The sequence below is a fragment of the Streptopelia decaocto genome (genome assembly GCF_964273445.1).
Source record: "Streptopelia decaocto genome assembly, chromosome: 16".
Lineage (NCBI taxonomy): Eukaryota > Metazoa > Chordata > Aves > Columbiformes > Columbidae > Streptopelia > Streptopelia decaocto.
Window position 1 is genome coordinate 11874651 of NC_138671.1, and position 16917 is coordinate 11891567.

The window sequence follows — 16917 nt, forward strand, 5'->3', positions numbered from 1 at the left end:
TGGCATGTTGCTTTCTGGATGGCGACCTTAGCATGGGAGAGGGGAACCTAATTTTAAAGACACTTTTCCAAGAGGAGCATTTTATGTATTGGCTTTGTAAGGATGGACTTCCCAGCTGTCCGCTCAGGAGGCTGCTGAGAAATGAGCTTTAACTGTGGGTGCAGAGCCAGTTTGAGAGTGAAACCTCTGAGCTTGGAGAGGTTTGTGGCCAGAGTGTCAGCTCAGCTTTGACGCTGTTCCCCAACTGCCCGAGCCAGCGAGTCCCTCCCGCGGTGCCGGCAGCGTCCAGCCAGCCCGGCGCGGTGCAGGGGGTTCTCTGGGGCCAGATCCTGCACACAGCCACCGCGTCGCATCCCACCATCCTGCCCAGCCCGAGTGCTGCTGAGCCCAGGAGCTGGTCCCCAAGGTCAGAAGACTGTCCCAGCAGGCAGGGCTGCTTCCCACCTTCATTCCATCCCAGTGGAGGGAGAGAAAAGACCAAGAGCCCGGGCTGGATGGCTCCCAGAAGGGGGCTGCTCCCCCGGGAGGCCTGGCAGGGGGGCAAGGGGTGTCCCCCACCAGCACCGGGCTCTCAGGGGACATCCCGTACCCAGCAGGGCTCGCTGCGGTGGGGAGAAAAACTGCAGCTGGGCTCAGGCCTCTCTCCTCCCTGGCTCAGCAGCTCCGGAGCTGCCGGCACCCTGGGCACCCGCGGCAGAGCCGTCCCTGGAGGATCCGCGGGCAGCTGAGCCCCCTCCATCTGCTCGGCATGGCCGGGCTGTGATGGGTTTTGTCTGAGATCACGCCTGGCCCCAGCAGCAGCACACAGCCCTCTGCCCGCGCCTCCCGCGGCCTCTCTGCCCTCCTCCATGCTCACCGCTGGCGGCCACCAGCCTGGCATCCCCGGGGAGGTCACTGTGTCCCTGCCACCAACACCCTGCCCCATGGGAGGAGGGATTGTGACATCCAGCAGCACCACCTGGCCCTTCCTCCATCATTTTGCCCCATCTCTTCTGAACCCACATCACCTCCAGCTGCATCCAGGGCCAGGCTTGCAGCACATCCCCGTGCCCAGGGTGTGTGTGGGGCAGGGAAGGCGGTGCAGAGCCTGCCTGGCACAGCTGTCCCTGCCGGGGGGAAAGGCAGATGCTGCCGGATGCTGCCAAGACCTGCAGGGATGGAGGAGAGTCCGCAGCACCCACAGCCAAGCTCAGATCCCCTGGGAGCCCCCCCAACATCAGCAGCCTCTGCAGCTCCCCGGGGAGAGAAGAGCCACACGCCGCAATGGGGCCTCTGCAGCACCCCCTGCCCTGCAGCGAGGTGACACTCAGTGGCACCCGTGCCTGGCACAGGGACCTCCTTCCCACTCCATCCCTTCCAGCCCCTTGGCCCTGGTTAAGGACAGCTCTGCCCGAGATGTGCCCAGGCTCCTGGGCACAGGGCAGCGCTGGGGCTGTTATCTCAGCAGTGCTGGGAGCTGTCAAAGCAACCCGGGCCGGGTTCATCTCCAGGTTGTTGGCACAGACAGGTGGGTCCCAGCCTCACATGGCTGGACTTGGTTGGGGCTGCGAGTCTCTCAGAGCTGTGTGAAGAGCCACACGTTGCCACCGGGTTGCCGTCCAGGGCGAGTTGCTGCAGAAACAGCCGGTGCCACATGTGGGACGGATCTAGCTGGACCATGGGACTGATCCGGTTGAAAACTGCTTGTCAAAACCAGAGTGGGTGCAGAGGTGGCCACTGTCCCAGCTAAGAGCACCCCGAGGTGGCAGGATCAGGGCACCCCACAGCGGTGCTGTGACACCCTGCGGTGATGCTGGGGTACCCGCGGTGATGCTGGGCCTTTGGAGAAAGCCCTGGAGTGATGCTGGGAGGTGCTGAGGGGACATGGCTGGGACTCCCGGGAAAGCCCTGGTGTGATGCTGGGGACAGGGGGCTGGGGTACCCGCGGTGATGCTGGGGACACGGGGGCAGCCGGTGCCGCCCGCCGCCAGCGGCAGCAGCAGCTCCCGCTCCCTCCTCCTCCTCCTCGTCCTCCTCCTCCCGTCCCTCTCCCCGCTCGCAGCCCCAGCCCGGCCGGGGGAGGAGCCGGGCGCGCACAAAACCGCCCGGCCGGCCCCTCCGGCCCCCGCAGCGGCACCGGCACCGGCGGCGGGGGGTGCCCAGCGCCCGCCCGGGGCCATGCGCGCCGCGGCGGGGCCGGAGGTGCCGGGGGAGGGCGGCGGCCGCCCGGGGCCATGAGCGCGGCGGCGGGGGGGCGAAGCGGCCCCGGGCGGCGGCGGGGCGGCGGGGGGAGCCCGGCGGGGCGGCGGGCGGGGGGCGGGCGGCGGCGCCGCGCCCTGCGCTCCCTGGGCAGCCTGGCCGGCCGGCTGCTCCGCACCTGGGCGCGCCTGGCCGGGGGCCGCGGGAGGCGCCGAGCCGTGCCGGAGGACGATGAAGGCGGGTTCCGGGGGGGCGGCGGCCCGGGGGTGGGGGGCCGGAGGCGGCGGCCCGGGGGAGCGGCGGCGGCGGCGTGGGGCGGCGGGAGCGGCGAAGCGGAGCGGCCGCCGGGCGCGCAGGGGCTGCGGAACCATGGGAACACCTGCTTCATGAACGCGGTGGTGCAGTGCCTGAGCAACACGGCGCCGCTGGCCGAGTTCCTGGCGCTGGGCCGGTACCGCGCCCGCGGGGCCCGCGCCGAGGTCACGCACCGGCTGGCGGCGCTGGTCCGCGCGCTCTGGACCCGCGACTACACCCCGCAGCTCTCCGCGGAGTTCAAGGTACGGCCCGGCACGGCGGGACCCCCGCGCGCCCACCGGCACCTCCCGCGCCCACCGGCACCTCCCGCGCCCACCGGCACCTCCCGCGCCCACCGGCACCTCCCGCACCCACCGGCATCCCCGGCCCCCCGCACCCACCGGCCCCCTCCGCCCTGTGCATCCTGCCCGGATCGCCTGTCCCAGCACCCACCGGCATCCCCTGCCATCAGCACCCACTGCCCTGCGCATCCTACTCGAAGCCCCTGCCCCACAGCACCCACTGGCACCCCAGCTCACAGGACCCACCAGCATCTCCTGCCCCCAGCATCCCCCAGCTCTGGCACCCACCTGCATCTCCTGCCTCCAGCACCCACCGCACCCCCTGCCCTGCACATCCCACCTGTACCCCGTGCCCCCCGCACTCACTGGGACCCCCTGCTGCTCCCAGCACCCCCAGCTCCCAGCACCCTCTCCTGTGCCACGTCCTCCCCATGGGCCTTGCTCTGCCCTGCCAAATGCCCCCCAGCCCCGCTGTCCCTCCAGCCCCACTGCTGTCACCCACCTCCTGCCTTCAGCTGAGCTCTGACCTCCCTTGGGTGGGCGAACTCACTGTCCCGGCCACCCTCACGGAGCCCAAGAGTGAGCGCCATGCTGGTCTTGGTGGCGCCACCAGGGGATGGTGCCACCAGGGGATGGTGCCATGGGAGCCCATCGCAGTGGCCTCAGGCCCTGTGGCTGAGTGCATGTCACATCCCTGCAGGGCACAGGCCAGTGTGCTGCAGACCTGCACCCATTTTAGGGACAAGGACAGGACAGCACTTTGATCCTGGCGTGGCAGCCCCTGTGCTCAGGGACACACGCCTGTGGGTGACATTTCCCCAGGGACTTGCTGCTGCAACTAAACCGCTGCTGCCATTAAACTTTGCGAAGCGCTCAGAGGAGCTGCTGAGGGGCTGGACCTGCCCTGGTCAGGGTTTCTGGTGCTGCTGGGGGAGCTCATTGCCTTTAATTTCCCTGTAGCAGAGTAACCAGCCCTTGCAGCACTGGGCACAGGATTTCCATGCGCTCTGCTCCCAAACACGCAGGTTCCTTAGGCACAGAGAGGCAAACAAACCCGACCAAACAGAAAAAAACACCCCAAACTTGCAGCCTTTGGTTTGAATTTCCTCCCTTCAGGTGGTTTTCTGCATCTGCCATGAACTGCCACCTTATTTTAATTTTATTTAATCTGTCTAGACAAGATTTTAAAAACCAGAAGCGAGTCTGTGGCTCGTGTTGTTTGGAGGCCATGGGGTGGCCTTGCTCCCCCTGCTGCCGGGGGAGCGGGGCTGGGACAGGCGAGGGGGTGGCCACAGGGGTCTTGGCTCTGGGGTCCCGGTGGCGCTGGAGCTCTGGCCCCTGCCCTGACGTGCTGGTTTGTGCTTTCTCTGCTGGCTCTGAGCAGCTGCTGCCAGCCCAGGCTTGGAGACAGGTCCTTGGGGAGCCCAAGCTCTGCCTTTTGGGGAGCTCCATGGGGGAGATGGGGGCAGAATGCTCTGGGGAACCCTGTCAGCAGCTGGGGACCCCCTGAGGGGCTGGGGGGAAGGCGGAGAGGGGACAAGGAGGGGCAGCCTCGGGGAGGGGGAGCTGGCAGGGCTTTGGGTGGAGGGGCAGAGCTTGGCAGGGCAGGCAGCGCCCAGCACTGCCCTTGGGGGGCTGGTGGGAACCCCTGGCACGTGGCTCCATCAGGGACGTGTCTGGTCCACTCCCCGGTCTCAGCTGCTCCGCTTCAGTTGGAGAGTGCAGGGTGCCAGCTCTGCTGGGCTGAGCATCCCCGGCTTTGGGATGCAGGAGGTTTGCTCAGGGGCTTTCCTCCTGCCTGTGCAGGCAGGGCAGGCAGGGCTGGCAGCTCCCCTGCCCACGGGCCACACTTTTGCTTGGCTGTATGAACAGCCCTTGTCTCTTGCAGGGCCTTGGGTGGCTGGGCTGGCAGCGCCGGCATCGCCTGGCTGGGGAAACTGAGGCACGGGGAGGCACCGGGCTGGCTGCTGGTGCCGGGGTGGCAGGGCAGGCAGGGGCTGGGGCAGAGCTGCTGCCCGCTGGGGCACCCGGCGCTGGGAATGGCCTCCCCCGGCCCAGCTCAGGCCGTCAGGGCGTGCAGGGCAGGTGACATTGCTGGGTCCCCGCGGGCTGGACTTGTCTGGCTTTGTTGGGATGTGCCGTGTCCCCTTGCCCGTGGCAAGCTGTCCCCTCCTGGCCTTGTCCCAGCAGCTGAAAGCTGGGACACCACAGTGATGGGCCACAGAGCTGCCATTCTGGCTGTGTGTGCTCAGCTGTCCCCAGGGTGGCCGCAGTGTCCCTGCGGAGGCAGGAAGCAGGGACGGGTTTTTGTGACGGGTGCTGATGAACTTGCCGTTCGTTAGCGCCGGGCTCAGCGCCCTCCCTGCCCGTCTCTTGCAGAACATCGTCTCCAAGCACAGCGCGCAGTTCAGGGGCAACGCGCAGCACGACGCGCTCGAGTTCCTGCTCTGGCTGCTGGACCGCATGCACGAGGACCTGGGTGCTGCGTCCCCCGCCCAGCACCCTCGCGTCCCCGAGGAGGTGGGTGGCCCTGCCAGGGTGGCCGCACCCCCTGGCTTTGGGGGGGATGTCCACGCTGGGCCTGGGCCTGGGGAAGCCGAGATGTGCTGGGAGGGGCCAGGCTGGAGTTGTCCCCCATACTGGTATGGAATGGGGATGCGGGTGATGTGGTTTGGCCCGTGTGGGAGGGGGGAGGCAGTTGGGATCTGGGTGCTGCGGGGCTGGGTAGGGTGGTTGGGTGCTGGGAGGGCGCGGGGGTGTCGGCAGGAGCTGGTCTGTCCGGGTGAGCCCCAGTTCCGGTGGGCACCCCAGTTCTTGGGGTTGCTTGGCTGGGAGGAGATCCACCCCCGTGCTTCCCCACCTCCAGCTCAGCTGTAATTACAGCGCTGGGCAGCTTTGCTGCTGGCAAACCCAGTAATGAAGTCTCCCTCCGTCCATCTGCGCGCAGGGCATCGCCTGTTGCAGCGGATGGGTTTGAGCTGGGGGTGGTTGTGCTGGGCAGTGCTGTCCCCGTTTTGGGGGTGATGCCCCCCTGGGGCACAGGGCTCCTGGGACCATCTTTGTGCTCCCTGTCCCCGGCGTGGGGCACGGTGGCTGTGGCTGAGGGGCGGGGGCCGGGGACCCCGCGGCAGCCCCTGCCCGTACCCCACCTCGCCTGGGCTCTGTCCCCATGGGAGAGCTCAGCTGCGGTGCCCGTCCCCAAACCCTGGGGCGGGGGCAGCCCTGTGGCTCCTAGAGCTCCTTGGGCAGGGTCTGCAGCGTCCGTGCGCTGAGCTGAGTTGTTCTCAGCCCTGCCCGCCTTTCCCTGGGGGTGTGTGGATCCCCGCGGCTCTCAGGGAGAGCCGGGCAGCGAGCAGCTTGTTTGATGCGCGGTGTCACCAGCTGCCATGGGCTGTGGTGTGACACCACTGGCGGTGCCGTGGCAATGCCCGAGATGCCCGCCTGGCTCCAGGGACGGGACTCTGTGTCCCCCCAGCATCCGCAGGTTGGCTCAGCCTCCCCCAGCCCTTCATCGTGGTCCTGTCCCCTTTTGGGGGGTGCCACCCAAGTGTCACCCGTGTGCTTGTGTCCACGGGGACGGGGTGTCCCGTGGGGGCCACGAGCATGAGTAAATGGCTCTGAAGTGCCTGGCTGGAGCTGGGCACACATGTGCCCGTCCTGGTTCAGGAGGGGCTGTTGAGCATTGGAACAGGCTGCCCAGGGCAGTGCTGGAGTCACCGTTCCTGCAGGGCTGGACAGACAGAGATGAGGTTCTCAGGACATGGGGCAGTGCCGGGGTGGGTTATGGTTGGACTCGATGATCTAGAGCGTCTTTTCTATGATTCTAAATAGACCTCCTGGGTGTTTGGTGGCTGCCCTGGTACACAGCGGCTCTGGGGCCACCCTGGTGGGGACCAAGGCTTGGCTGCTGGGAGGGCTGAGGGAGGAGGAGGCATCTCCTTGGGTTTTGGGGGGATTTTGGGGGCCACGTGGGGCACAGAGTCCAGGTCCACAGCACGTGGACCCTGGCCCTGCACAGACTATGAGGACACGTCAGGCACAGCAGGACCCAGTGCCAGCAGATGGCACGAGGAAAATCCACCTCCCAGCCAAATACCTCACTGATTTTCAGTCTTGCTCTTTGCGACTCCAAAAATCTTCCTTCTTGTCCCAAAACAGCTCAGTCCTTTCCCAGTCTATTGAGGTTCCTTTCTGTGACATCTCTTCTGCCATCAGGCTCCATGTGCCCATAGCAGGAGGTGAAGCTCGTGGCTTCTGTCCTGTGTTTGTGGGGACAGGGGCTCCCCGTGGTTCCCAGGGCAGCGGGTGCCAGAGAGATTGTGTCAGGGAGATGTTGGACCAAAAACCCAAGTAACAAGAGACAGGATGAGAGGAAACGGCCTCAAGTTGCGCCAGGGGAGGTTGAGGTTGGATCTGGGGAACAATTTGTTCCCCAAAGGGCTGTGGGGCATTGGAACAGGCTGCCCAGGGCAGTGCTGGAATCACCAGCCCTGGAGGGTTGGACAGACATGGAGATGAGGTTCTCAGGACATGGGGCAGTGCCAGGGGTGGGTTATGGTTGGACTCCATGATCTTGAGGGTCTTTTCCAACCAAAATGATTCTACAATTCTGTTATTCTGTGTCTCCTAACCGGGCAGGTCTGGCTGCATAATGTGGTCATGTCCCAGTGTCCCCATTCCCTGTGGAGCAGAGCAGAGGACCTGGTTCCTCTCGGGCATCCTGGGTGCAGGTTCTTGCCTCCCACAGCCGGTTCTGGCATCCCCTGAATATGGCAAAAGTGGCTGCCTCCCTGGCTGAGTGTCCTGCCTTTCCTCGGGATGGATGCCACGAGGACACCAAAGCTGGGCTTGGTTCACTGGGACGAGTCCCCAGCCCCTCAGTGGTGGGGGGTCACCTCTGCACCTTGCTCACTTGTCTCTTGTCCCCACAGGCTGGCGAGGACGGGATCATCGACGCCAGCAGGTCCCCACCGGCCGCCTGGCAGCCCCGTGGGCAGAGCTTCGTGCAGAGCCACTTCCAGGCACAGTACAGGTGAGGGGGGGACAGTCCTGCCCAGCGGGGCTGTGCTGGGGGGTGGCCGGACTCTGCCAGCCTAGCGAAGGGATGAGCCAGGAGCACTCAGCCCTGCAGAGAGGCTCCATCCAGCCCTCCCACCCTCCATCCTGCCGGGAATGCGGTCCCCGGGATGCGGTCCCCGGGATGCAGTGCCTGGGATGCGGTACTGGCAGCAGGGCGGAGCAGCCCCCGGTGGGGACCCCGCGGTGCTGTCCCCATGCCGGTGACGTGCCGCGGCCGTGTTCCGCAGGTCCTCCCTCACGTGCCCGCATTGCCTGAAGCAGAGCAACACCTTCGACCCCTTCCTGTGCATCTCCCTGCCCATCCCGCTGCGCCAGACCAGGTGAGCCCGGCCCTGCGCCCAGCCGCTCGCTGCGGTGGGAGACACGGCCGCAGCCCAGCGGGGTTTCGGCTTCAGTGAGAGCAATGTGTATGTTTTGGGGTAAATCGCTAACTCAGGAGGTGGTGGCAGAGCTGGGACGAGTGACAACCCCCGCCGCGGAGCGGTGTGCGATGGTGTCTGCTGTCCCGGGCAGCGCTGCCGTGCAGCGGGTTCCTCGGCGTGGTCACGAGCGCCGTCAGTCTCGGTGGGTGCGCGGTGCTTCCCCTGAGCCGCGTGTGTCCCCGTGTCCCCAGGGCTCTCACCGTCACCCTGGTGCTGCAGCGCGAGCGCTGGCGCTTCGTGCGCGTGGGCCTGGCCGTGCCCCTGCTGGGCACCGCGGCCGAGCTGCGGGACATGGTGGCGCGGGAGGGACACGTCCCCCCGGAGCAGGTAACGGGACACGGGAGGGGACGCCCCTCGGGGGGACACTGGCAGTGCTGCCCCTCGGTGCTGGGGACGCGGGGGGCACGTCCTCCCAGGGACACCGAGGCGCCGTCCCGCAGGTGATCCTGGCCGAGCTGTCCCCGCGCGGCTTCCTGCGCTCCCTGCGCGACTCGGACGCGCTGGGCGGGGCCGGGGAGGAGGCGCCGCTCTACGCCTTCCAGCCGCCCCCCGCCCGCCACACAGGTACCGCTCCCCCATCCCCATTGGCTGCGGCTGGCACCTGCACAGCGCTGATTGGTTGGGAGCGCTTGTGGGTGGTGGGAGCATCCCTGGGATTGGTGGTTCCTCTCACTGTGATTGGTGGGGGAGTGGTGTCCTGTCTGTTGTGATTGGTCAGAGGCAGCTGCTCTCCACTGGGATTGGTGGGAGACTGATAATCCTTTGCTGTGGGTTGCATGCCTGCACTGCTGTGATTGGTGGGAGCTGTGTCCTCTGCTGTGATTGGTGGGAGCTGCATCCTCTGCTGTGATTGGTGGGAATCTTGGCACTCATGCTATGGTTGGTGGGAGGCAGGTTGTGCTCTGCTCTGATTGGTGGGAGCCTTTTTTCTTCCCCCCCCTCCCCCCATTGGTTGGAGGCAGGTGTCCTCTGTTCTGATTGGTGTGAGCCTTGTTTTCCTGTGATTGGTGGGAGGTTAGTGTGCTCTGCTCTTATTGGTGGGAGTCTTTTCCCTCTCTCTCCCCCTGCCCTTTGATTGGTGGGAGGCAGGCATGCTCTGCTGTGATTGGTAGAGGCTGTGGTGGGTGGGCAGGAGGCAGCGCTGCAGGCAGGGCCCCCGTGGGGAGGTTGCTGCGGGAGAGGAGCATGGGTGCTAATTAACACCTAATTAATACCGAACGAGAGTCACCGGCTGCCCCTGGCCGTGCCCGCAGGGTGTCCCGGCAGCCTGCCCGCCTCCCCCGGGGGGGCCCAGCCCGGGGGACAGCGCCCGCTGCCCGCCGCCGCCCGCTCCTGCGCCTGCCTGCGCGGCTGCCTGCCCGGCCCGGGCACGGTCCTGCTGCTGCTGTGCCACACGGCGGGCGCCGGCCCCCGCCGCGCCAGGTACGGCCGCGCCTGCCGCGCCCTGCCGGGACGGGCCGCGGGGCGTGCCCTCCTCACCCGGCGTCCCTGCCGTCCCCAGGTTCGGGCCGCCGCTGGTGCTGCGGGAGGAGCGGGGCGCCTCCTGGGAGCAGCTCCAGCACAGCATCCTGGCCCAGCTGCGGGCGCTGCTGCGCGGAGAGCTGCGGGCACCGGTGAGCGGGAGGGGACACTGGCCCTGCTGGGGACGCTGTGGGCAGGGAGCACTGCAGCGCTGGTGGGACGGGGTGCAGGTGGCCAGGGTAGAGCTTTGGGCGGCCGTGGTGTCTCCACGGGTGTCTGTGGCAGAGCTGTCGGTGCCCGTGGTGGGTGTCTCCATGGGTGGCCATGGTGGAGCTGTGGGTGACCATGGGTGGCACCATCACTGGCTGTAGTGGCACCGTGGGTGACCATGGTGGAACTGTGCTTGGCTGCAAGGTCACCAGTGGTGTCCTCATGGGTGTTTGTGGTGCCCCTGGGGTGGCTGTGCTGTTGATGCTGATGGTCCCTGGGGGGGCCATGCTGTCCCTGGGTTTGGTCATATTTGCGCTGCAGGCAGCAGTGGTGTCACAGTGTCTCTCTGCGTGGCAGTGGTCTCCCTGTGGGTGGTCGTGTTGTCACCACAGCTGGCCAGTGGTGTCCCCATGGGTGGCCACATTGTCCCTGTGGGTAGCTCTGGTGTTCCTGCAGGTGGCTGTGTTGTTGCTGCAGGCAGCGAGTGTGTCCCCGTGGGCGGGCACGGCATGGCCATGGCTGCCCGCAGTGCAGCCGGCTCCCGCGGCAGAGCCACCCCAGCCCAGCCACCCTCTCCAGCGCCCAGGTGCCACCATCCCACAGGTGCCGGTGTCCCCGCGCTGCCCCTTTGTCCCCAGCCGCACTGCAGCGGTGGGACAGGCCATCCCTTAGCCCTGCGTCCCCAGCCCCATGGGTGTCCCCTGCCAGCCCTGTCACAGGGACTAAAGGAATCTGATTTTTGGGGCTTTTTTTGTCCTGTGTCACAAGGCATGGCTCCCCATGGGTGACACCAGAGGGTGGGGGGGCTGTGCCCCACGCACCCCACAGCCCCTTCTCCCCTTGCAGGGCGCAGGGACCCTCTTCCGCATCCGCCTGGCAGGGGGCTTGGCCACCTGTGCCTACCTGTCCCCGCAGGACCCCCGCCCCCTCTGCCACCCCGCTGTCGACAGGTAAGGGCGCTGCAGGGACAGGATTGTCCCCAGGATGTCCCCTCACTCCCCCGGGCTGGCCAGTGGTGGTCACAGTGGCAGGTCACAGTGTCCCTGTGGGTGGCCGTGATGTCCCTGCGTGTGGTTGTGTTGGCACCATGGGGGGCCAGAGGTGTCCCTGTGGCTGGCCAGTGTCCCTGTGTGTGGCCAGTGGTGTCACCATGGGTGGTCACTATGGTGGCCACCCCCCTCCCTGGGGACTAGGTCCCCAGCCCTACATCCATGCCATGGGTGCTGCATGGGGAGGCAGTGGCTGTCCCCAGCTGCCACTATGGGCTGCAGAGAAGTGGCCCTGTGGGTACGGGGGACTTCAGGGGGCCATCTCACTTTGTCATTGTCCCCCAGAGCCCTGCAGCTGAGCCAGGGGGGTGGCCCTCCCCACGTGAAGCTGACGGTGGAGTGGGACATGAGCACCAAAGAGCGGTGAGTCCCATGCACTCAGGGCTGGGGGGGGACACCCCAGCACCCAGGTCACTGACCCTGCCTGATGCTATGTCACCCCCTGTCCTCACAGCCTTTTTGGGGACATCCAGGAGGAGGAGGTGCAGGACGCGGAGAGCGTGCGGCTGCAGCAGGAAGCGCACCAGCAGCAGCACAGCTGCACGCTGGACGAGTGCTTCCAGCTCTACACCAAGGAGGAGCAGGTACCGCACACCCTGCCTGGCCGCGGGGCCGGGGTGGCTTTGGCGGGGCCAGGTGTGCTTCAGAGGTGGCTGTGGCACAGTACTCACCTGCAGCATTCACTGTGTGCAGGGCTGAGGACACAGGAGAAAAGGAGATAAAGCTACTGGAGAGTGTCCAGAGGAGGGACACCAAGTTGGGGAAGGGTCTGGAGATGAAGCCGAATGAGGAGCGGCTGCAGTCCCTGGGTCTGTTCAGCTGGAGCAGAGCAGACTGAGGGCAGAGCTCATGGGCTGCAGGTTCCTCAGCAGGAGCAGGAGGGGCAGGGCTGAGCTCTGCTCTGTGACAGTGACAGAGCCCAGGGAACGGCAGAAGATGTGCCAGGGAGGGTCAGTGGGACATGAGGAAAAGGTTCTTCACCCAGAGGGGCTGGACACTGAACAGGCTCCCAGGGAGGTGTCACGGCCCCAACCCGACAGTGTTCAAGGAGAGACTGGACAACGTGCTCAGACACACGGGGTGACCTGTGGGGTTGTCATTGCAGGGACAGGAGCTGGACTCCATGATCCTTGGGGGTCCCTTCCAGCTCAGGACACTCTGTGGTTCTATGTGTTGTCCCCAGCTGGCCCCAGATGACGCCTGGCGCTGCCCGCACTGCAAGGTGCTGCAGCAGGGCACGGTGAAGCTGAGCCTCTGGACGCTGCCCGACATCCTCATCATCCACCTCAAGCGCTTTCGGCAGGTGGCTGAGCACCGGCACAAACTCACCACGCTGGTGAGGTTCCCGCTGCGGGGCCTGGACATGGCCCCCCATGTGGCACAGCGGGGCCAGGCCAGCGGGCAGATGTTGGGGCGCTGGGTGCCCTGGCAGCCCCCGCCTTGCTCCCCCAGCGACTACCTCTACGACCTGTATGCAGTCTGCAACCACCACGGCAGCATGCAGGGGGGGCACTACACCGGTGAGCGGGCTGGGGCACTGCAGGGGTGTGGGGCCTGGTGTGGGGTTTGGGGGTGCTGCAGGGTTGTGCCATGGGGTGTGCTGTGCAGTTGGGGGGCACTGCAAGGGGTGTGCTGGGGGCATGTTATGGGGTTCATGGGGGTGCTGCAGAGGGTGTGCCATGGGGCAAGGTGTGGGTTTGGGAAGCAGGGGATGTGCTGTAGGGCTGGGGCACTGCAGGGGTGTGCCGTGGGGGGCACTGCAAAAGGGGTGCTGGAGGGGCCGTGCTGTGGGGTTTGGAGGGGCACTGCAGACGGTGTGCTGTGCAGCTTGGCAGCAGAATGGGGGGCACTTTGGGGGGCTGGCGTGGGGTTTGCGGGAGCACTAAAGGGGCTGTGCTGTGGGGCACATTGTGGGCTTAGGGGGCCACATCAGAGGGATATGCCATAGGGCACAGTGTGGGTTTGGGGGGGAACACCTTGGTGATGTCTGGGAGCACAGCATGGGGTTGAGGGGCAGCTCAAGGGTATCTGCTGTGGGGCAGAGCACCAGGGAGCAGGGGCATAGGGGACACCCAGGACGGTGCTGCAGCCGTGGCACTGGGATGTATCCCCGAGCAGCGTCCTGCACCCCCAGGCTCTCCCTGCACTGTGGGGTGGCCAGGGGGGACAAAGGCAGAGCCTGATCCCGCCCCACCCCCTGTCTCCCCCGTCACCCCCTGCCCCAGCCTACTGCTGCAATGCCCTGGACGGGCGCTGGTACAGCTACGACGACAGCCGGGTGGAGGGGGTGCGGGAGGCCGAGGTGAGCACCCGCAGCGCCTACATCCTCTTCTACCAGCGCCGCAACGCTGCGCCCGCCTGGGCGGCTGGCAGCTCCCTCCAGGGTGAGCACCCACCTCCCTGCCCGCCTGCACCCCACAGCACCCGCAAACCCTGAGGCCGCCGCCCCGGGCACGTGTGGCACAGCTGGGTGCATGTATGTAACCCAGGGTGCAGTAAACGTGCAGCAGAGCCACAGGTGTGTGCGTCCAGATGTGCCTGTGCAGTGTGGGAGTGCACACAGAGCGTAGGTGCAGGTGTACACAGGGTGGTGTGCACACATGCAGAGCACTAATGCATGTGCACACAGAATGGTGTGTGCATGCACACATGCATACAGACACCCATGCATGGACTGGCTGGCCCGCAGATGCATACACACATGCACATGCTTGCCGGTGCACATTGGCACGCAGTGTTGTGCACACACAGCACAGGCTAATGCACACGTTTGCAGACACATGAACAGTGTGGGAGGTGCACATGCACCGTCACACGGCACAGCTGGGTGCACACACATGCACACAGCATGGTACGTGCAGCAGAGCTGAGCACATGTGCATTCAGCACATGCAGCATAGTGTGTGCATAGCACAGCTGCATGTACAGACACGCGTGCACATGGACAGGTGTGCACACCTGTGCATGGGTTGTATGGCAGGCAGGCACACATATGGCATAGCCAAGTGTGCACATGTGCATGCCCATGCACACAAGCATGCACAGGGTTTTGCACAGACAGCACAGCCACCTGCACACCCTTGTGCACACATGCACAACCACTGTGATAGGTGCACATGCACGGATGGCACGGCCACGTGCACACATGTGCGGTGTTGTATGTGCACATACAGCATCACTAAAGGCATATGTGTTCAGCACTTGCACACACAGAGTAGTGCATGCACACAGACATACATGCACACCCATGCAGGGACAGTAAGGCAGACAGGCACACACAGAGATACACACACACCTACGTATGCAGCGTTGAGCACACGCAGTACAGCTGAACATGCCCTGGCACGCACATGCACGACCAGGTGCAAGTGTGCTGTCCAGCAAGCCAGGTGTGCACGTGCACATACCTGTGCATGGAGCTACACACCAGAGTGGGCACACACGCGAGCACGTGGTGTGGCAAGTGCACACAAATCTTCGAACTGCAGCCACACGGCACACACAGCACGGCCCGCTCACACCCACCGTGTACTTGTGCAGATTCACACAGGGACTTGCACCTGGTGCAGCCCAGTGCTCCGCAGTGCTGGGCACCCTGGGGTGCAGGGTTGCTGTCACCCTCCCCACCCTCCTGCTCCCGCAGGTTCCCACTGGCTGACGCGCCTGAGCACCAGCACAGGGGACACCGCAGCTGTGGGTCACTCGGCCACCCAGCCCTCACCGCCTGGCACCCCTGATGCCACCACTGCCCTGGAGAAAGGTGATGCTGATCCCCCCCACCACTCCCAGCACCGCAGGGTGGCTCCAGAACCCCCCACTTATTATTTTTTCTAATTGCAGGTGGCTTCGAGGCCAGACCCTTGGTTCGGGGTGTCCAGGGCCGCAGCCTCAGTGTGAAGCTCCCACCCGCCAGTGCCCCCCCCGTGGCTGTGCCCCCCCGCTGGTCCTTCTCCAGCAAGGAGCGGGGCCGGCTGGAGGTCGCAGGGGGGCTGGTGGCATATCTGGAGTCAGGGCGCCGGCCTTGCTGTACCCACCGCTCCCTCCTCCCGCTCGGCACGGGTGGGGAGAGTGACCCCAACACCTCTCCAACCCCCAGCCCCCCGCCAGGTGGCCCCCCAAAACAGCCCGGCCAGGGGCAGGAGGAGCCGGGCACTCCCCGAGCCCCCCGCCAGCCCCTCCGTGTGCCCACACCGCGACGAGCCGCCAGTGCCGGTGCCGAGGGGACCCCGCGCCAACCCCCGAAAAAACAGAGCAGCCCGAAGAGAAGTGGGGAGGGGACAGGGGGGCTCCACCACCCCCGGTGGCCGCAGCCGGAGGGGGACGCGGGTGTCCCTCCAGCACATCTGTCCTCCAGCCCGGTGGCCATAAATCGCTCACAGAGCTCGGCCAGCCTCCCCCCGCGCCCCGAGAGGGGCCTGTGGCGCTCAGCCTCACTGGGCAGGGGTGTGAGGGAGCCCCCCCTGCCCGCCTGGGGTCCCCCCGGCACCACGCTGCAGCGGGGATGGCAGCCCGGGGGCTCTCTGTGCCGCCCGGCCGTGCCAGAGTCCAGCTTCTGAGCCACGGCCCCCGGCAGCGCCCCCCCGGGCATCCCAAACCAGGGGCTCCCAAACTGGAGGTCTCTCAACCCAAGAGGTCCTGAGCCAGGGGACCCCAAGCCAGGGCATCCCAAAGCAGGGTCATCCTGAACTGGGAACAACCCCAAGTGGGACACCCCAACCTGTGCACATACATGGGGCTCCCAAACCGGGGCATCCCCAAACTGGAGGCATTCAGGTATCTTGAAGCTGGGTCATCCCAAACTGAAGGCTCCCAGACTGGGGGCATCCCAACGCAGGAGCATCCCAAACCTGGAGCAGCCTGAAATAGAAGCTCCCAACCCAGGGGCATCCCAGCCTGGGGGCTCCTGACCCAGGGGAAATCCCGAACCTGGGCATCCCTAACAGGGAATCCTGACCTGAGGGCTCCCAAATAGGGGCATCCTGATGCAGGTCATGCCAACCCAGGGCATTCCAGACTGGGGGCATCCCCAAATGGGGGTTCCTGACCCTGGGGTGTCCCAAACAGGGGTCATTGCAAAACAGTGGCTCTGAAACTAGGGGTATCCCAACCCATGGGCATCCTGAACTGGGGACATCACCCACGCACCTCCTCACGTCCCTTCCCAGGGAGCAGGGGGGCAGGCATGGGCTCCCGGCTCCGCCACCTCTAAGGCATGAGAGTTATTTATTGTACCAGGAGAGTTTTATTCAGAGACGCTTTTTGTTTTCTAAAAGGCGACTATTTTTGGGGGGGGCGGGTGGGTCCCCCACACCACGGTCTATGCAATACGCGATTCTTCCAGCCAGCTTTTTTATGTGGGGGCTGCGGCCCCACCGCCGGCGGTTTCTATTAAAGACACGTGAAAGGAGCCTGGTGTGGTGCTTGGGGACAGTGTCCATCCCAGGAGATGTATCCAGGGCACCCAGCCTTCCCCAGCACCTGTGTCTGCCCACAGTAGTGATGGTCCAGTAGTGATGGCTGAGACCACCCACGGCCTGATGCTGCCCCATCCCTTGGGACCATGACAGCCCACATAGAGTAAAAACCACCATTCTATCAACCAAACCTCCATGAAAGCCCATTTCTTGCAAAAAAAAAAAAAGCATCTTCCAAGAGCCTGTGTCCTAAATCCACCAGTGGGCATAAATGTGGGCTGGAACCACCCCAAATCCAGGCTCAGACCACCTTAAATCCAGGCTCGAACTACTCCAAATCTGGGCTCAGACCACCCAGAATCTCGGGTGGGACCACCCCAAATCTGTGCTGGAACCACCCCCTGCCTGGCACTGCCCCATCCCACCTTACCAGGACCCCAACATCCCCCACAGCCCCTACTCCACCCTTTTACCCCCCCAACTATCATCCCTTCCCCCCCGTGGTGAC

The 16917-nt window shown here is 65.4% G+C and overlaps 1 protein-coding gene across 1 annotated transcript; it reads left to right on the forward strand.

The window, feature by feature from the left end:
* Window positions 1–2213: 2213 nt before the first annotated feature.
* On the forward strand, window positions 2214–15551 carry LOC309446738 (ubiquitin carboxyl-terminal hydrolase 43-like; the record flags this gene model as incomplete). The annotated part of the gene is made up of 15 exons (XM_082066738.1): window positions 2214–2735; window positions 5154–5294; window positions 7706–7806; window positions 8081–8173; window positions 8467–8602; window positions 8716–8839; window positions 9529–9697; window positions 9777–9888; window positions 10793–10896; window positions 11281–11358; window positions 11450–11579; window positions 12179–12515; window positions 13221–13379; window positions 14639–14755; window positions 14836–15551. The coding sequence occupies 15 exons, from the start codon at window positions 2214–2216 to the stop codon at window positions 15549–15551; spliced, it is 3039 nt and encodes a 1012-aa protein (XP_081922864.1).
* Between the last annotated feature and the right edge of the window lie 1366 nt (window positions 15552–16917).